Source organism: Oncorhynchus clarkii, unplaced genomic scaffold (genome assembly GCF_045791955.1).
Source record: "Oncorhynchus clarkii lewisi isolate Uvic-CL-2024 unplaced genomic scaffold, UVic_Ocla_1.0 unplaced_contig_9009_pilon_pilon, whole genome shotgun sequence".
NCBI classification, from domain to species: domain Eukaryota; kingdom Metazoa; phylum Chordata; class Actinopteri; order Salmoniformes; family Salmonidae; genus Oncorhynchus; species Oncorhynchus clarkii.
The window spans coordinates 448405-470000 of record NW_027261081.1 but is presented as its reverse complement, the minus strand read 5'-3'; the positions used below and the strand labels follow the sequence as shown (position 1 = coordinate 470000).

The following is a 21596-nucleotide window of genomic DNA, read 5'->3' as shown; positions in this document are numbered from 1 at the left end:
TAGTAACCTGCCACTCAGAGGAGAGAGGGAGGGAGGAAGGAAGGGGACAGGGAGGGAGAGAGAAGAGAGAGAGGTAGGGGAGAAAGAGAGGAAGGAAGGAAGGGTACAGGGAGGGAGAGAGAAGAGAGAGAGGGAGGGGAGAAAGAGAGGAAGGAAGGAAGGAAGGGGACAGGGAGGGAGAGAGAAGAGAGAGAGGTAGGGGAGAAAGAGAGGAAGGAAGGAAGGGTACAGGGAGGGAGAGAGAAGAGAGAGAGGGAGGGGAGAAAGAGAGGGAGGGAGGGGGCAGAGAGTGAGAGAGAAGAGAGGGAGGGAAGAAAGAGGGGGAGGGAGGGGAGAAAGAGGGGGAGGGAGGGGAGAAAGAGGGGGAGGGAGAAGAGAGGGATGGAGGGAAGGAAGGGAGAGGGAGAGAGAGAAGAGAGGGAGGGAGGGGGCAGGGAGGGAGGGACGGAGGGAGAAACGGAGAGAGAAGAGAGGGAAGGAGGGAGGGTGAACAGGGAGGGAGGGAGGGAGGGAGAGTAGGGAAGGAACAAGGTCTCCATGTTGCTGTTCATCCCAATCATCTGTATGAACTGGGGCAGTTAAGTCATTACTGTCCTCTCAGGGTGTTTCACAAGCCCCTGTACATTCTACTAACCTCTACTGTGTTTCTACATGGTTTTATGTCGTACCAATTGTGAATGGGGCCCTGTGCACCGAGCAGAGCTGAGCTGTGGGGGGTGGGGCCATGATGCCTGTGCTGTTTAGACTGTTTGTTTTGGTGTGGGCGTGAATTGTGTACATATGTGTGTGTGTTGAGTTTGTATTTGGAATAGGAAGATGTGTGTATGTGTGACTGTTTGTGCTGTGTGTGTGTGTGTGTTTGTGTGTGTGTGTGTGTGTGTGTGTGTGTGTGTGTGTGTGTGTGTTTAGAGATGGGTTTGTGGGCACCTGGGGGAGGAGCTGAATAATCCTAAAATTACCCTCACTGGCAGGGCTTGTGGTCTCACATCTGTACCCTGTTAGACTCTGTCCTCCCCCCTCTCCGCAGTTCCCCCTGTCCTCTCCTCTATCCCTCTCTCCTCTCCTCTCCTCTCCTCTTCCCTATCCCTCTCTCCTCTCCTCTATCCCTCTCTCCTCTCCTCTACCACTCTCACCACTCTCTCCTCTCCTCTACCCCTCTCTCCTTTCCTCTATCCCTCTCTCCTCTCCTCTATCCCTCTCTCCTCTCCTCTATCCCTCTCTCATCTCCTCTATCCTCTCCTCTATCCCTCTCTCCTCTCCTCTATCCCTCTCTCCTCTCTTTTCCTGTCCTCTCCCTTCACATCTCTAATATTTCCCCCTCTCTTCTCCTTCGCCCTGCTACTGTTCCCCTCCTCTCTCTATCTCCCTCTGTTCTTTCTGCCTTTCCTCTAGTCTTCTCCCACCTCTCTCCCCCTCCATATGTAACCTCTTTAAGTTACGCCTACAAACAAATCACGGATGATGAAATCAGGTTTACAATCCTCCCAGTCCCCATATTACTGTCACTTCCTATTCTGTCACCCAGCATATAGATTCCAGAGAAAGCAGACTGTAATGGCAGCTATCCTTAAGCTTTTGAAGCCACGATGAGTGTCTAGTTCCCAGTCATGTGACGAGGGAGTGTTGAATGTTTCGTACCTGTTGTTTGAGCTGTTGTACCAGGCTGTCCTTCTCTCTCTTCAGCATGGCCACCTCGTCCTGCGTCTTCTTCTTCTTGGACGAGGACAGCTCCAGCAGGGCGATGTTGGCATCCTTCTCACTGATGGCTGCTAACAGCGCCTCCTGTCTGTCAAGGACACCCATTACAACACACAGTTAGGATTCAGAGAGTTATTAGACAACACATGTAGGATGTATTCAGTCAGGAGATACAAGGTGGAGTTTTAAAGCCAGGATATACAAAGTGGGATGTATGGAATTCATTGATTGGAATATACTGATTTTCTTAAAAAGGTGAAATAGATTGAAGTTAGCCTGATGCAATTTGGCATGACAATGACCATAGGAGTAAACAAGACAACACAAAGAGATCTGGGACCAGGCTAAGAGTCAAGTGAGAGGTGACATAAATATCTTCATTGAGTCCTGCCAAGCTATTATCAACACTGGTTCCCTCCAGAGAGAACGGTGGATCCACGGCTCTGTGACGTCATAAAAGGCTTTATGATGTCAGATTATTCTGTTTAAACACTGTATTCCCTCCAGAGAGAACGGTGGTTCCACGGCTCTGTGACGTCATAAAAGGCTTTATGATGTCAGATTATTCTGTTTAAACACTGTATTCCCTACAGAGAGAACGGTGGATCCACGTCTCTGTGACGTCATAAAAGGCTTTATGATGTCAGATTATTCTGTTTAAACACTGTATTCCCTACAGAGAGAACGGTGGATCCACGTCTCTGTGACGTCATAAAAGGCTTTATGATGTCAGATTATTCTGTTTAAACACTGTATTCCCTACAGAGAGAACGGTGGATCCACGTCTCTGTGACGTCATAAAAGGCTTTATGATGTCAGATTATTCTGTTTAAACACTGTATTCCCTCCAGAGAGAACGGTGGTTCCACGGCTCTGTGACGTCATAAAAGGCTTTATGATGTCAGATTATTCTGTTTAAACACTGTATTCCCTACAGAGAGAACGGTGGATCCACGTCTCTGTGACGTCATAAAAGGCTTTATGATGTCAGATTATTCTGTTTAAACACTGTATTCCCTACAGAGAGAACGGTGGATCCACGTCTCTGTGACGTCATAAAAGGCTTTATGATGTCAGATTATTCTGTTTAAACACTGTATTCCCTCCAGAGAGAACGGTGGTTCCACGGCTCTGTGACGTCATAAAAGGCTTTATGATGTCAGATTATTCTGTTTAAACACTGTATTCCCTACAGAGAGAACGGTGGATCCACGTCTCTGTGACGTCATAAAAGGCTTTATGATGTCAGATTATTCTGTTTAAACACTGTATTCCCTACAGAGAGAACGGTGGATCCACGTCTCTGTGACGTCATAAAAGGCTTTATGATGTCAGATTATTCTGTTTAAACACTGTATTCCCTACAGAGAGAACGGTGGATCCACGTCTCTGTGACGTCATAAAAGGCTTTATGATGTCAGATTATTCTGTTTAAACACTGTATTCCCTACAGAGAGAACGGTGGATCCACGTCTCTGTGACGTCATAAAAGGCTTTATGATGTCAGATTATTCTGTTTAAACACTGTATTCCCTACAGAGAGAACGGTGGATCCACGTCTCTGTGACGTCATAAAAGGCTTTATGATGTCAGATTATTCTGTTTAAACACTGTATTCCCTACAGAGAGAACGGTGGATCCACGTCTCTGTGACGTCATAAAAGGCTTTATGATGTCAGATTATTCTGTTTAAACACTGTATTCCCTATTGGGCCGGTTCTGGAAACCTCCGTCCATGATCAAACCTTATAAACCTCAGTGGCCGTGTTCCAGTTAGTGTAGCAGGTAAATGGTGCTATTGATGTCCTGTGTGTGTGTGTGTGTGTGTGTGTGTGTGTGTGTGTGTGTGTGTGTGTGTGTGTGTGTGATGTGGTGCCCATTCCCTGCCACCCTTAGGGCCTGAGTGTGTGTTTTGCCAAGGGCACGAGGAAGGAAGGGGGGAGACTTCACAGGGCTAGGGGCCAGGAGCTAGCTAGGGAATAGGGGTTAGGGGGTAGGAAAGGAGGAAAGGGCAAGAGAGAAGAGGGAAAGGGGCTAGGGAAGGGGGTAGAAGGAATGAGCTATAGGGTTAGGGTAGGGGTAGAGGGAATGAACTATAGGGTTAGGGTAGGGGGTAGAAGGAATGAGCTATAGGGTTAGGGTAGGGGTAGAGGGAATGAGCTATAGGGTTAGGGTAGGGGGTAGAAGGAATGAGCTATAGGGTTAGGGTAGGGGGTAGAAGGAATGAGATATAGGGTTAGGGTAGGGGGTAGAAGGAATGAGCTATAGTGTTAGGGTAGGGGTTAGAGGGAATGCACTATAGGGTTAGGGTAGGGGGTAGAAGGAATGAGCTATAGGGTTAGGGTAGGGGGTAGAAGGAATGAGCTATAGGGTTAGGGTAGGGGTAGAGGGAATGAGCTATAGGGTAGGGAGTAGAGGTAGAGGGAATGAGATATAGGGTTAGGGTAGGGGGAATGAGCTATAGGGTAGGGAGTAGAGGTAGAGGGAATGATATATAGGGTTAGGGTAGAGGTAGAGGGAATGAGCTATAGGGTTAGGGTAGGGGGTAGAAGGAATGAGCTATAGGGTTAGGGTAGAGGTAGAGGAAATGAGATATAGGGTTAGGGTGGGGGGGAGGGAATGAGATATAGGGTTAGGGTAGGGGTAGAGGGAATGAGATATAGGGTAGGGAGTAGAAGTAGAGGGAATGAGATATAGGGTTAGGGTAGGGGTAGAGGGAATGAGCTATAGGGTAGAGGGAATGAGATATAGGGTTAGGGTAGAGGTAGAGGGAATGAGCTATAGGGTTAGGGTAGGGGGTAGAAGGAATGAGCTATAGGGTTAGGGTAGGGGTAGAGGGAATGAGATATAGGGTAGCAAGTAGAGGTAGAGGGAATGAGATATAGGGTAGCAAGTAGAGGTAGAGGGAATGAGATATAGGGAGTAGGGGTAGAGGGAATGAGCTATAGGGTTAGGGTTGTGGTAGAGCAGGGGTGTCAAAGTCAAATGGACGGAGGGCCAAATAAAAAAATCAGCTACAAGACGAGGGCCGGACTGTTCGAATGTTCATTGAAAAATTTTTAAATGACGCATATAGTCTAGTGAACCTAATTGAACCTACTGAAAACCTAACAAATATATTACAATATGATCAGATAAATAAAGCAATATTTTCTTATGGCTCTGTCAGTAATCTTTAATTTTCAACAGACACAAAAGACAAATTTCCTTTATATAAATATCCCCATAACATGAACATTAAATGAAAGAAACCGGTATTCAAGGCACCATCAGTAGACTATATTTTCTATTTTAGCAAAAGTGGGCTAAATTTACTTCAAAGAAAAAACAATAATAGCAATTTTCTATCATCCACTCAACTGAAATATTTTTAAAATATAATTGGATTGAAATACAAAAAAATAAAGTGCAAAAATCTATTAATCAAAAACAACACTTTGTTTAAGGAGAAGTAACATGCAGTGAAAACAAATATTAAATTTTAACTTTTAAACTTGAACTGAGTAAAAACTCTAAATATGTGATTGCACAGTAATGTTCACTTGTTTGAGGTTGAGGGTGATACTTGGTGGTGTCCCATCTTTTCCACAAGTTCATCAATGTTCGGGGTAAGGCTCTGAGCTGAAGAAATCCTCAGAATTGAGTGGAGGTGTTCAGCAGTAAGTCGACTTCTGTGTGATGTTTTGTTCAGGTTCATCAAAGAAAACAGTTGTTCACACAGGTATGTGCTGCCAAACATAGACAACGTTTGAGCAGCCTGGATGCGCAGCTGGGGCATTGTGCCGGGGAGGAAACGGGCGAACTCCGCAGCACCCACTGCCGCATATTTTGCCCTCAGTGCATCATTGCATTGGAGGTCAATCAACTCCATTTGGAGGTTTGGTGGTGAGCTTTCCACGTCAACAGCAAATGGGTTACCGAGCAGTTCCAACCTGCTTTTTTGTGCTTCAAAGTCAGCAAATCGGCGTCGAAAGTCAGCGGCAAGCATACCTATTTTATCAGCCAACTGTGTGCTCGGGAACGCACTGGTAGAGAGCTTCTCTTTCATGGTCTGGCAGCTGGGAAAGTGGCTCAAATTTTCTTTCCGCATCTGCGTCTCCCACAGAGTCAGTTTGGTTTTAAATGCCTTCACTGTACTGTACATATCAGAGATGACACGATCCCGACCCTGCAGCTGCAAGTTTATTGCATTCAGATGACTCGTAATGTCACACAGAAAAGCCATTTCACACAGAAACATTTCGTCTCGGAGTTGTGTTGTGTCTTTCCCTTTGCTGTCCAAGAACAGACAAATCTCCTCACGAAGCTCGAAACATCTTTGAAGCACCTTTCCCTGGCTTAGCCATCGCACCTCTGTGTGATAAGGCAAATCACCATGCTCCGTTTCTAACTCCGTCAGAAATGCCTTGAACTGGCGGTGATTCAAACCTTTGGCTCTGATAAAGTTAACTGTGCGCGTGATGATGCTCATTACATGCTCCATTTTCAAGGCTTTACCGCACAACGCTTCCTGGTGTATGATACAATGATAAGCTGTCAGCTCACCTGTCGCGTTTTCCTCTTGCATCTTTTCCCGTATCTTCGCCACCAGTCCGCTCCTGTGTCCACACATCGCAGGTGCTCCGTCGGTTGTCAAACCCACGAGTTTTTCCCAAGGCAGCTCCATCTCATTTACACATCTTGACACCTCTTCATACAAATCATGCCCCGTAGTTGTGCCATGCATAGGACGTAAAGCCAAAAACTCCTCTGTCACGCTTAGGTTGGAGTCCACTCCGCGGATGAAAATTGACAACTGGGCAATGTCAGAAATGTCGGTGCTCTCATCCACAGCCAAGGAATATGCAATAAAATCTTTTCCCTTTTTCACAAGCTGCTCTTTTAGATTGATGGACAACTGGTCTACTCTCTCGGCAATGGTGTTTCTGCTCAGACTCACATTTAAAAAGAGTTGCCTTTTTTCTGGGCAAACTTCGTCACAAACTTTAATCATGCAGTTTTTGATGAAATCCCCCTCCGTAAATGGCCGGGCTGATTTAGCGATCTCTTCTGCCAAAATAAAACTGGCCTTGACAGCAGCCTGGCCTTGTGATTTGGCTTTTTTGAACAGAGCCTGTCGAGATTTGAGGCCTCGTTTTAATTCCTCTGCCTTTTGTAGCCTTTGTTCCATGTCCATATTCTTGTTTTTGTCCGCGTGTTTCGTTTCATAATGTCGTCTCAGATTATACTCTTTCAGTACCGCCACACTTTCTCCACACAGAAGACACACAGGTTTTCCAGCTACCTTCGTGAACATATACTCCGACTCCCACCTTGTTTGAAACCCCCGGTTCTCAGTATCCACCTTCCGTTTTGCCATTTTTGATGGGTATCTGAAAGTTAATTTTACTGTGATGCTGACGACTGCTGTGCCAATAAATATTGAAATGAAGCAGCCTACTGCTCGGTGCGTCACCTTTGCATTGTGGGAAATGTAGTATTGGTGCGTGTAAAAGATCTGCGGGCTGCCGGCTTGCTGCGGGCCGGTTCTAATAATAAATCAAGATCATCCCAGGGGCCGTAAAAAACCTTCTTGCGGGCCGGATGTGGCCCGCGGGCCTTGACTCTGACATATGTGTGGTAGAGGGAATGAGCTATAGGGTTAGGGTTGTGGTAGAGGGAATGAGCTATAGGGTTAGGGTTGTGGTAGAGGGAATGAGCTATAGGGTTAGGGTTGTGGTAGAGGGAATGAGCTATAGGGTTAGGGTAGGGGTTGAGGGAATGATATATAGGGTAGCGAGTAGAGGTAGAGGGAATGAGATATAGGGTTAGGGTAGAGGTAGAGGGAATGAGCTATAGGGTTAGGGTAGGGGTAGAGGGAATGATATATAGGGTTAGGGTAGGGGGTAGAGGGAATGAGCTATAGGGTTAGGGTAGGGGTAGAGGGAATGAGATATAGGGTTAGGGTAGGGGGTAGAGGGAATGAGCTATAGGGTTAGGGTGGAGGGGGAGGGAATGAGCTAGTGATCTCTCCCTCTACCCCCCCTCTCCCCTCCCTCTCTTTCTCTCTCTCCCCCTCCCCATCTCTCCCCCCTCTCTCTATCTCTCCCCCCCTCTCTTTCTCTCTCCCCCTCCTTCTCTGTCTCTCTCTCTCCCCCCTCTCTCTCTCCCCTTCCCTCTCTTTCTCTCTCCCCCTCCCTCCCCCCCCTCTCTCTATCTCTCCCCCCTCCCTCTCTTTCTCTCTCCTCCCTCCTTCTCTGTCTCTCTCTCTCCCCCCTCTCTCTCTTCCCTTCCCTCTCTTTCTCTCTCTATCACAATTCAGTCTATGGAAGTCATCAGTGTTAACCCCACCAGTCAGACCTCTGTGTTAATCAGGACAGCACAGCTTTGTGTTTCCGTCCCCCGTGCCAGGGGAAGGGTAGAGAGGTCCTGCTTTACCAGGCCTGGTGCCAACTTCACCCTTCCCTACGCCCCATCTCTGTCTCTGTCTCTGTCTCTCTCTCTCTCTCTCTCGCTCAATTCATATCAATTCAATTTAAGGGCTTTATTGTCATGGGAAACATGTGTTAACCTTACCAAAGCAAGTAAAGTAGATAATATTCAAAAGTGAAATAAACAATAAAAATGAACAGTAAACATTACACTCACAGAAGTTCCAAAAGAATAAAGACATTACAAATGTCATATTATATATATATACAGTGTTGTAATGATGTACAAATGGTTCAAGTACAAAAGGGAAAATAAATAAACATAAATATGGGTTGTATTTACAATGGCGTTTGTGGTATTTTACCCAGTAGATATAGGAGTTTAACAAATTCGGGTTTGTTTTTTAATTCGTTGTGGATCTCTCTCTCTCTATCTAACTCTCTACCACCCTTTCTCTCACTCACATCCAGGACACTGAAGAATCATCTGACCCAAATCTGTCCAGAAAATAATGACATCAGATCACTAGGGAAACCCGTACCATCTGCGCACACACACACACACACACACACACACACACACACACACACACCTTGAGATATACAATATGCCTTACACACCACTCAGTCCCACAGAGACATGCTCCATCTTTCAGTGAGAGTGCTTGACAGGAAAAGCTCCAAAAAACAAGGCAGAGAAATGAACAAAAACTTTAACTTCCTACTTCCTACTTCCTGGCTCCTATAACCACATTAACTCGTACAGTAAATCCCCATACAGAGTATATAGAGCTCCGTCTCTGCCCTGTGGGCCCTGGTCAAAAGTAGTGCACTATACAGGGAATAGTATGTCATTTGGCACCCAGCCTATATCTGGAGGTGTGACTTGTTTTAGCTCTGTTTCAGGTTAAAGGTTAGGACCTTTAGTCTCAGTCCAGCCTGCTGCAGACAGACAGCATTCAGAGGTTAGGACCTTTAGTCTCAGTCCAGCCTGCTGCGGACAGTCAGCATTCAGAGGTTAGGACCTTTAGTCTCAGTCCAGCCTGCTGCAGACAGACAGCATTCAGAGGTTAGGACCTTTAGTCTCAGTCCAGCCTGCTGCGGACAGTCAGCATTCAGAGGTTAGGACCTTTAGTCTCAGTCCAGCCTGCTGCGGACAGACAGCATTCAGAGGTTAGGACCTTTAGTCTCAGTCCAGCCTGCTGCGGACAGACAGCATTCAGAAGTTATGACCTTTGGTCTCAGTCCAGCCTGCTGCGGACAGACAGCAATCAGAGGTTAGGACCTTTAGTCTCAGTCCAGCCTGCTGCGGACAGACAGCATTCAGAGGTTAGGACCTTTAGTCTCAGTCCAGCCTGCTGCGGACAGACAGCATTCAGAGGTTAGGACCTTTAGTCTCAGTCCAGCTGCTGTGGACAGACAGCATTCAGAGGTTAGGACCTTTAGTCTCAGTCACGCCTGCTGCAGACAGACAGCATTCAGAGGTTAGGACCTTTAGTCTCAGTCCAGCCTGCTGCGGACAGACAGCATTCAGAGGTTAGGACCTTTAGTCTCAGTCCAGCCTGCTGCGGACAGACAGCACTCAGAGCATTGAGCCAAAGCTCACCACCCCTCACACACACACACACACAAACATATAGAGGTACAAAGCCCTGCACACACACACACACACACACACACAGCCACACACACAGCTACAGCCAAAGTTATTCTGTATGGTTTTTAATGCTGTATAAACACTGACATAGAGGGCTGTACAGAGCAACCATTCTACTCCTCCACCTGGTTCCCCCAGCCTCCTAGTACCATTACACTGGGTAGGATTCATCACTAACCTGTTGGAGTCCTTTTGACCATCAGATCAAACATCATATGTATACTCACTCACACACCCATTAAGATACAGTCAAAAATACACTTAAACACACACATACTGTACCAGAACATACCAGAACACACCAGACCACTTCAGAACATACCAGAACACACCAGAACATACCAGAACACACCAGAACATACCAGAACACACCAGAACACACCAGAACATACCCGAACACACCAAAACACACCAAAACATACCAGAACACACCAGAACACACCAGAACATACCAGAACACTTCAGAACACATCGGAACATACCGGAACACTTCAGAACATACCAGAACACACCAGAACATACCAGAACACACCAGAACATACCAGAACACACCAGAACATACCAGAACACACCAGAACATACCAGAACACACCAGAACACACCAGAACATACCAGAACACTTCAGAACACATCGGAACATACCGGAACACTTCAGAACATACCAGAACACACCAGAACATACCAGAACACACCAGAACACACCAGAACATACCCGAACACACCAAAAAACACCAAAACATACCAGAACACACCAGAACACACCAGAACACACCAGAACACACCAGAACACACCAGAACATACCCGAACACACCAAAACACACCAAAACATACCAGAACACACCAGAACATACCAGAACACACCAGAACATACCAGAACACACCAGAACACACCAGAACATACCGGAACACTTCAGAACACATCGGAACATACCGGAACACTTCAGAACATACCAGAACACACCAGAACATACCAGAACACACCAGAACATACCAGAACACACCAGAACACACCAGAACATACCCGAACACACCAAAAAACACCAAAACATACCAGAACACACCAGAACACACCAGAACACACCAGAACACACCAGAACATACCAGAACACACCAGAACACACAAGAACACACAAGAACACACCAGCACACACTAGCACACACCAGAACACTTCAGAACACACCAGAACACACCAGAACACTTCAGAACACACCAGAACACTTCAGAACATACCAGAACACTTCAGAACACACCAGAACACACCAGAACACACCATAACACACCAGAACACTTCAGAACATACCAGAACACTTCAGAACACACCGGAACATACCAGAACACACCAGAACACACCAGAACACTTCAGAACACACCAGAATACTTCAGAACATACCAGAACACTTCAGAACACACCAGAACACACCATAACACTTCAGAACACACCAGAACACTTCAGAACATACCGGAACACACCAGAACACTTCAGAACACACCAGAACACACCAGAACACACCAGAACACTTCAGAACATACCAGAACACTTCAGAACACACCAGAACATACCAGAACACTTCAGAACACACCGGAACATACCAGAACACACCAGAACACACCAGAACACTTCAGAACACACCAGAACACTTCAGAACATACCAGAACACTTCAGAACACACCGGAACATACCGGAACACTTCAGAACATACCAGAACACTTCAGAACACACCAGAACATTCCAGAACACACCAGAACATACCAGAACACACCAGAACATACCAGAACACACCAGAACACACCAGAACACACCAGAACATTTCAGAACACACCAGAACACTTCAGAACATACCAGAACACTTCAGAACACACCAGAACATACCAGAACACACCAGAACACACCAGAACATACCAGAACACACCAGAACACACCAGAACACTTCAGAACACACCAGAACATACCAGAACACACCAGAACACACCAGAACATACCAGAACACACCAGAACATACCAGAACACACCAGAACACACCAGAACACACCAGAACACACCAGAACACTTCAGAACACACCAGAACATACCAGAACACACCAGAACACTTCAGAACACACCAGAACACTTCAGAACATACCGGAACACACCAGAACACACCAGAACATACCAGAACACTTCAAAACACACCAGAACACACCAGAACATACCAGAACACACCAGAACACACCAGAACATACCAGAACACTTCAGAACACACCAGAACATACCAGAACATACCGGAACACACCAGAACATTGGTAAATAGATAAATGCATTCAGTGACCAACTCCCGGTTCCCAAGACATGAATCTCCTGTGTGCATAGTTACACACACACACACAACGGCACACACACACACAACGGCACACACACACACACAGCTGCAATCGTGGCTTCTAACCAGCTCTGATAAATGACCAGTGGTGATGGACCAACGCTTGAAGTCTGAACATCGTTTCAATAGACTGTCCACCTGGTCTGGACACTGGTTAATGGTCAGGTACATAAACTCTGACTGACCACAGAGCACACACACACACACAGTAATACGTAAACACACACACACACACACACACACACACACACACACACACACACACACACACACACACACACACACACACACACAAGACACACACACACAAACACACACACACACACACACACAGAGCCTTCTACCCAGAGTTGACAGGGTTTACAGCAGGGAAACCTAATCCAGTTAACTTCCTGTGTTGTTTAAAGGGGATAATATATAAATAGTAGCCGATGTAGCCAGGGTGTGTGTGTGTGTGTGTGTGTGTGTGTGTGTGTGTGTGTGTGTGTGTGTGTGTGTGTGTGTGTGTGTGTGTGTGTGTGCAGGGAGAACAAGGGACATTAGGCTGCTTTAGGAAAAGCCGCCAGGCTGCATGTTTCACCACAGAATCCCATCTCACTGGGGAAGTGTGTTTGTGTGACGCAGCCCAGACTAAGTTAGTCTACATGGGCCTCACAGCTAACCACTGAACAACGAACTGCTGCATGGAGCAAACCAACAGAAGGGAAATAGAGAGAGGTATAGAGAGAGGTATATCGTAGACACACACACACACACACACACAAACACACACACACACACGCACACACACACACACACACACACACACACACACAAGCTCATCAAGGTTCTGAGCATCAGCGCTAGAATAACAGTCTCTCCCACATTTGTCAAGTTCTGGAAATGAGTTAGATACACAGCCAGACGTGATGAGAAGAGAGGAGGAGGGAGAGAGGAGAGGAGGAGAGAGAGGAGAGAGGAGGAGAGAGAGAAGAAAGGAGAGGAGAGAGAGAAGAGAGGAGAGGAGGAGAGAGGAGAGGAGGAGAGAGAGAAGAGAGGAGAGGAGGAGAGAGAGAAGAGGAGGACAGAGAGAAGATAGAAGAGGAGGAGAGAGAGAAGAGAGGAGAGGAGGAGAGAGAGAAGAGAGGAGAGGAGGAGAGAGAAGAGAAGAGAGGAGAGAGAGAGAAGAGAGGACGAGAGAGAGAAGAGAAAAAAGAAAGGATGGATTCTATTTCCATCTCTGTCTGAGGTTTCTTTTCAATTCCAGTGTAACCCTGACGACCCACTATATTCTCCTGCTGCTCTGTGGTTCTCTACAGACTTCAGTAACCCTGACAACCCACTATAATCTCCTGCTGCTCTGTGGTTCTCTACAGACTTCAGTAACCCTGACGACCCACTATATTCTCCTGCTGCTCTGTGGTTCTCTACAGACTTCAGTAACCCTGACAACCCACTATATTCTCCTGCTGCTCTGTGGTTCTCTACAGACTTCAGTAACCCTGACGACCCACTATATTCTCCTACTGCTCTGTGGTTCTCTACAGACTTCAGTAACCCTGACGACCCACTATATTCTCCTGCTGCTCTGTGGTTCTCTACAGACTTCAGTAACCCTGACGACCCACTATATTCTCCTGCTGCTTTGTGGTTCTCTACAGACTTCAGTAACCCTGACGACCCACTATATTCTCCTGCTGCTCTGTGGTTCTCTACAGACTTCAGTAACCCTGACGACCCACTATATTCTCCTGCTGCTCTGTGGTTCTCTACAGACTTCAGTAACCCTGACAACCCACTACAGTGCCTTGCGAAAGTATTCGGCCCCCTTGAACTTTGCGACCTTTTGCCACATTTCAGGCTTCAAACATAAAGATATAAAACTGTATTTTTTTGTGAAGAATCAACAACAAGTGGGACACAATCATGAAGTGGAACGACATTTATTGGATATTTCAAACTTTTTTAACAATCAAAAACTGAAAAATTGGGCGTGCAAAATTATTCAGCCCCTTTACTTTCAGTCCAGCAAACTCTCTCCAGAAGTTCAGTGGGGATCTCTGAATGATCCAATGTTGACCTAAATGACTAATGATGTTAAATACAATCCACCTGTGTGTAATCAAGTCTCCGTATAAATGCACCTGCACTGTGATAGTCTCAGAGGTCCGTTAAAAGCGCAGAGAGCATCATGAAGAACAAGGAACACACCAGGCAGGTCCGAGATACTGTTGTGAAGAAGTTTAAAGCCGGATTTGGATACAACAAGATTTCCCAAGCTTTAAACATCCCAAGGAGCACTGTGCAAGCGATAATATTGAAATGGAAGGAGTATCAGACCACTGCAAATCTACCAAGACCTGGCCGTCCCTCTAAACTTTCAGCTCATACAAGGAGAAGACTGATCAGAGATGCAGCCAAGAGGCCCATGATCACTCTGGATGAACTGCAGAGATCTACAGCTGAGGTGGGAGACTCTGTCCATAGGACAACAATCAGTCGTATATTGCACAAATCTGGCCTTTATGGAAGAGTGGCAAGAAGAAAGCCATTTCTTAAAGATATCCATAAAAAGTGTTGTTTAAAGTTTGCCACAAGCCACCTGGGAGACACACCAAACATGTGGAAGAAGGTGCTCTGGTCAGATGAAACCAAAATTGAACTTTTTGGCAACAATGCAAAACGTTATGTTTGGCGTAAAAGCAACACAGCTGAACACACCATCCCCACTGTCAAACATGGTGGTGGCAGCATCATGGTTTGGGCCTGCTTTTGTTCAGCAGGGACAGGGAAGATGGTTAAAATTGATGGGAAGATGGATGGAGCCAAATACAGGACCATTCTGGAAGAAAACCTGATAGAGTCTGCAAAAGACCTGAGACTGGGACGGAGATTTGTCTTCCAACAAGACAATCGTCCAAAACATAAAGCAAAATCTACAATGGAATGGTTCAAAAATAAACATATTGTCACGCCCTGACCATAGTTTACTTTGTATTTTCTATGTTTTGATTGGTCAGGGTGTGATCTGAGTGGGTATTCTATGTTTCATGTCTTGTTTGTCTATTTCTATGTTCAGCCTGATATGGTTCTCAGTCAGAGGCAGGTGTTCGTCATTGTCTCTGATTGGGAACCATATTTAGGTAGCCTGGGTTTCACTGTGTGTTTGTGGGTGATTGTTCCTGTCTATGTGTTTTTCACCAGATAGGCTGTTTAGGTTTTCGTTACGTTCTTTACGTTTTTGTTTTGTAGTATTGTATTGGAGATTCGTGTTTCGTATTATTAATAAACATGGATCGTAAACCACACGCTGCATTTTGGTCCGACTCTCCTTCGTATGAAGACGAAACTCATTACAGAATCACCCACCACCAACGGACCAAGCAGCGTGTCAACAGGCAGGAGCAGCGCGAGGAGAAGCGCAATAAGGATTTCTGGACATGGGAGGAAATCCTCGAAGGGAGAGGACCCTGGGCTAAACCAGGGGAGTGTAGCCGCACTAAGGTGCAGCGGGAGAAGAAACAACAGGAACAGCCCAAGGAGGAGTACAGTATGGAGTATACTACTTGGGAGGAGATCGACAGGTGGGCGGCCGACCCAGGGAGAGTGCCGGAGCCCGCCTGGGATTCGCTGGAGCAGTGCGAGGAGGGTTACCGTAGAATGGAGGCGGTGAAAGCAGAGAGGCGCTGGTATGAGAAGGCAGCACGGCGACGCGGATGGAAGCCTGAGAGGCAGCCCCAAAAATTTCTTGGGGGGGGGCTAACAGGGAGTATGGCTATGCCAGGTAGGAGACCTGAGCAGACTCCCTGTGCTTACCGGGGGGCTAGAGAGACCGGACAGGCACCGTGTTATGCAGTGGTGCGCACGGTGTCTCCAGTGCGGGTGCATAGCCCGGTGCGGTATATTCCAGCTCCGCGTGTCTGCCGGGCTAGATTGAGCGTCGAGCCTAATGCCATGAAGCCGGCTCTACGCAGCTGGTCCCCAGTGCGTCTCCTTGGGCCGGCTTACATGGCACCAGCCTTGCGCTCGGTGTCTCCGGTTCGCCTGCATAGCCCAGTGCGGGCTATTCCACCTCGCCGCACTGGCAGGGCGACCGTGAGCATTCAACCAGGTAAGGTTGGGCAGGCTCGGTGCTCAAGAGCTCCAGTGCGCCTGCACGGTCCGGTTTTTCCAGTACCACGCATGGAGCTGCCAGTCTGCATAGAGCTGCCAGTCTGCATGGAGCTGCCAGTCTGCAAGGAGCCGCCAGAGCTGCCTGTCTGCAGGATGCCGCCAAAGCTGCCAGTCTGCAAGGAGCCGCCAGAGCTGCCAGTCTGCAAGGAGCCGCCAGAGCTGCCAGTTAGCATGGAGCAGCCAGGGCCGCCAGTCAGCATGGAGCAGCCAGGGCCGCCAGTCAGCAGGGAGCAGCCAGGGCCGCCAGTCAGCATGGAGCAGCCAGGGCCGCCAGTCAGCATGGAGCAGCCAGTCAGCATGGAGCAGCCAGTCAGCATGGAGCAGCCAGAGCAGCCAGTCAGCATGGAGCAGCCAGAGCAGCCAGTCAGCATGGAGCAGCCAGAGCTGCCAGTCAGCATGGAGCAGCCAGTCAGCATGGAGCAGCCAGAGCTGCCAGTCAGCATGGAGCAGCCAGTCAGCATGGAGCAGACAGAGCTGCCAGTCGACCAGACTCTTCCAGATCTGCCAGTCGTCCAGACTCTTCCAGATCTGCCAGTCGTCCAGACTCTTCCAGATCTGCCAGTCGTCCAGACTCTTCCAGATCTGCCAGTCGTCCAGACTCTTCCAGATCTGCCAGTCGTCCAGACTCTTCCAGATCTGCCAGTCGACCAGACTCTTCCAGATCTGCCAGTCGACCAGACTCTTCCAGATCTGCCAGTCGACCAGACTCTTCCAGATCTGCCAGTCGTCCAGACTCTTCCAGATCTGCCAGTCGTCCAGATTCTCCCAGATCTGCCAGTCGTCCAGATTCTCCCAGATCCGCCAGTCGACCAGATTCTCCTAGATCCGCCAGTCGACCAGATTCTCCCAGATCCGCCAGTCGACCAGATTCTCCCAGATCCGCCAGTCGACCAGATTCTCCCAGATCCGCCAGTCGACCAGATTCTCCCAGATCCGCCAGTCGACCAGATTCTCCCAGATCCGCCAGTCGACCAGATTCTCCCAGATCTGCTAGTCGACCAGGATCTGCTGAAACCGCCAGCCAGCCAGGTTCTGGTAGTTTCTACTACCTGCCTGGGCTTCCTCTCAGTGCTGAGCTTCTTCTCAGTGCTGAGCTTCCTCTCAGTGCTGAGCTACCCATCTGTCCCGAGTTACCTCTGTCCCGAGCTGTCCCTCTGTCCCATGTTATCATTGTGGTGGGTAACCTATTTAGGGACGTTTAGGAGGGGGATTAAAACTGTCATGGAGTGGGGTCCACGTCCAGCGCCAGAGCCGCCACCGCGGACAGATGCCCACCCAGACCCTCCCCTATAGGTTCAGGTTTTGCGGCCGGAGTCCGCACCTTGGGGGGGGGGTACTGTCACGCCCTGACCATAGTTTACTTTGTATTTTCTATGTTTTGATTGGTCAGGGTGTGATCTGAGTGGGTATTCTATGTTTCATGTCTTGTTTGTCTATTTCTATGTTCAGCCTGATATGGTTCTCAGTCAGAGGCAGGTGTTCGTCATTGTCTCTGATTGGGAACCATATTTAGGTAGCCTGGGTTTCACTGTGTGTTTGTGGGTGATTGTTCCTGTCTATGTGTTTTTCACCAGATAGGCTGTTTAGGTTTTCGTTACGTTCTTTACGTTTTTGTTTTGTAGTATTGTATTGGAGATTCGTGTTTCGTATTATTAATAAACATGGATCGTAAACCACACGCTGCATTTTGGTCCGACTCTCCTTCGTATGAAGACGAAACTCATTACACATATCCAGGTGTTAGAATGGCCAAGTCAAAGTCCAGACCTGAATCCAATCGAGAATCTGTGGAAAGAACTGAAAACTGCTGTTCACAAATGCTCTCCATCCAACCTCACTGAGCTCGAGCTGTTTTGCAAGGAGGAATGGGAAAAAATGTCAGTCTCTCGATGTGCAAAACTGATAGAGACATACCCCAAGCGACTTACAGCTGTAATCGCAGCAAAAGGTGGCGCTACAAAGTATTAACTTAAGGGGGCTGAATAATTTTGCACGCCCAATTTTTCAGGTTTTGATTTGTTAAAAAAGTTTGAAATATCCAATAAATGTCGTTCCACTTCATGATTGTGTCCCACTTGTTGTTGATTCTTCACAAAAAAATACAGTTTTATATCTTTATGTTTGAAGCCTGAAATGTGGCAAAAGGTCGCAAAGTTCAAGGGGGCCGAATACTTTCGCAAGGCACTGTATATTCTCCTGCTGCTCTGTGGTTCTCTACAGACTTCAGTAACCCTGACGACCCACTATATTCTCCTGCTGCTCTGTGGTTCTCTACAGACTTCAGTAACCCTGACGACCCACTATATTCTCCTGCTGCTCTGTGGTTCTCTACAGACTTCAGTAACCCTGACGACCCACTATATTCTCCTGCTGCTCTGTGGTTCTCTACAGACTTCAGTAACCCTGACGACCCACTATATTCTCCTGCTGCTCTGTGGTTCTCTACAGACTTCAGTAACCCTGACAACCCACTATATTATCCTACTGCTCTGTGGTTCTCTACAGACTTCAGTAACCCTGACGACCCACTATATTCTCCTGCTGCTCTGTGGTTCTCTACAGACTTCAGTAACCCTGACAACCCACTATGTTATCCTGCTGCTCTGTGGTTCTCTACAGACTTCAGTAACCCTGACGACCCACTATATTCTCCTGCTGCTCTGTGGTTCTCTACAGACTTCAGTAACCCTGACGACCCACTATATTCTCCTGCTGCTCTGTGGTTCTCTACAGACTTCAGTAACCCTGACGACCCACTATATTCTCCTGCTGCTCTGTGGTTCTCTACAGACTTCAGTAACCCTGACGACCCACTATATTCTCCTGCTGCTCTGTGGTTCTCTACAGACATCAGTCTGAGCCATCAGTGAAGTCCTTTGTGTTGACGAGGGGCACAAGGGGCGTTGCACAAAAGAAAGTCATCAGCGATTGGATCGTCTGTAACCAATCAGAGTATGAAAGCCCTCAACTAATTTTCAAACTGCCGCTTTACCCACGTGTTCTGAATCTGGCCCAACTCATCCGTTTCTGGACCAATCAGACGGCCCTGAATGTTTTCACGTTCAGTGAAGGGTCAGCGAGGTCCTCAGATCCAGACTCATTGAGGAGAAGAAGCTAGCGTCTGTGGGCGTGGCCTAGAGTTCGGCCGGAGCAAGGTGTCTGGGTTGCCAGGCAACTGCTGCCCTGTCTAAAGTTTCACCTCTTTACAATGTAAAGAGACCTGAGTCTTGGTGAAAACCACGAGATGCAATCAATTATCATTAGCGTTATGATGTCATCTAGGATGATGTCATGTAGGGCCCTATGAGGACCATGACCTATAGAATATGACCTTCAGAAACACAGACATGACCATCCTGCAAACAGTGAAACTATGTGGTGTCAATGACAGTTCCATCCCTATGTGACCGCTAGGGTCAACCTTTGAGGCCTCTCATTGGCCAGCACAGTTAGCCTGGAGGCCTGTCATTGGACAGAACAGGTAGCGATTGTTTAGGGGTGAAGGGTCAGGTAACTCCATCACTTGTGGTCATTGGTCTAATCAGTGGAAGGAAACATACCACCAGTCAACATGAGTCATCATCACAGAGCCACAGACCCTGGACACAGCCTTATAGGTATCTTCCTCTCTCCCTCTCTTCCCCTCTCCCTCTCTCTCTTCCTCTTTCCCTCTCTACCGCTCTCCCTCTCTTCCCTCTCTCCCTCTCTCCCTTTCTTCCTCTCTCCCTCTCTTCCCCTCTCCCTCTCTCTCTTCCTCTTTCCCTCTCTTCCTCTCTCCTTCTCTACCCCTTTCCCTCTCTTCTGCTCTCCCCCTCTACCTCTCTCCCCCTCTCCCTCTCTCCCCCTCTACCTCTCTCCCTCTCTCCCTCTCTTTACTTATCTTCCTCTCTCCCTCTCTCCTCTTTCTCTCTCATTGGCTCTATCAGTGGGAGAAGGGGAGGAGCAACACAAACTGTCTTGGTTCGCTCTCTCTCCTCTCCTGTCTCGAGATAATGATGTGTTCTCTGGGAAGAGGAGGAACAGGGGAAGGTGACAGATTTATGGAGTTCTGTGTGATGGCGTCCTTCCCAATCCAATTCCCATCCTGTCCTGCCAAACCACCCAGGGCAGGACACCCACTGCTCAGAATCCCAAGAATGTTCCAGCTTCCAGAGAAGAGGGAGGAGGAGTGACATAAAAACACTAGATATCACACTGATTCTGCCGTAGTGAGGACAGACAATCACAGAGTGCATGTGGCTTGAGAGAAATGGTAAATGAAGGCAGATCTGAGGTTTGACTCAAAAAAGCACTTTGAATTCTACAGTCAACCAAACTGACCAAGCAGTGGTTTATGATGTCATCCTCCCTTCTCTGGAGAACGGAAGAAGAAAAAACCAATGAAACAGAGTGGGGGGGCGAAGAAGATGAGGAACAGGAAGAGGAGAAGGAGGTGAAGAAGATGAACAGGAAGAGGAGAAGGAGGTGAAGAAGATGAGGAACAGGAAGAGGAGAAGGAGGTGAAGAAGATGAACAGGAAGAGGAGAAGGAGGTGAAGAAGATGAGGAACAGGAAGAGGAGAAGGAGGTGAAGAAGATGAGGAACAGGAAGAGGAGAAGGAGGTGAAGAAGATGAGGAACAGGAAGAGGAGAAGGAGGTGAAGAAGATGAGGAACAGGAAGAGGAGAAGGAGGTGAAGAAGATGAGGAACAGGAAGAGGAGAAGGAGGTGAAGAAGATGAGGAACAGGAAGAGGAGAAGGAGGTGAAGAAGATGAACAGGAAGAGGAGAAGGAGGTGAAGAAGATGAACAGGAAGAGGAGAAGGAGGTGAAGAAGGTGAAGAAGGAGGGACAGGAAGAGGAGAAGGAGGTGAAGGAGGTGAAGAAGATTAACAGGAAGAGGAGAAGGAGGTGAAGGAGGTGAAGAAGATGAACAGGAAGAGGAGAAGGAGGTGAAGGAGGTGAAGAAGAAGAGGGACAGGAAGAGGAGAAGGAGGTGAAGAAGAAGACTGAATCATTATAGGAAGGGACTAAATAGAGAAGGAAAGAGAAATAAGCCCACCTTTAAAGCAGTGGGAGGACAGTAGAGGGTGTGAGGTTAAGGACAGGTCTAGTGGGAGGACAGTAAAGGGTGTGAGGGTTAAGGACAGGTCTAGTGGGAGGTCAGTACAGGGTGTGAGGGTTAAGTACAGGTCTAGTGGGAGGACAGTAAAGGGTGTGAGGGTTAAGGACAGGTCTAGTGGGAGGTCAGTACAGGGTGTGAGGGTTAAGGACAGGTCTAGTGGGAGGACAGTAAAGGGTGTGAGGGTTAAGGAAAGGTCTAGTGGGAGGACAGTAAAGGGT

At 47.7% G+C, this 21596-nt stretch overlaps 1 protein-coding gene across 1 annotated transcript in view; it reads right to left on the bottom strand.

Moving 5' to 3' along the window:
• The window catches only part of LOC139404682 (ELKS/Rab6-interacting/CAST family member 1-like), a 424291-nt gene that overhangs the window by 58330 nt on the left and 344365 nt on the right, over window positions 1-21596 (bottom strand). Inside the window, exon 20 of the mRNA XM_071147289.1 lies at window positions 1639-1786. Coding sequence (XP_071003390.1) covers window positions 1639-1786 — 148 coding nt within the window. The remainder of the gene's footprint in view (window positions 1-1638; window positions 1787-21596) is intronic.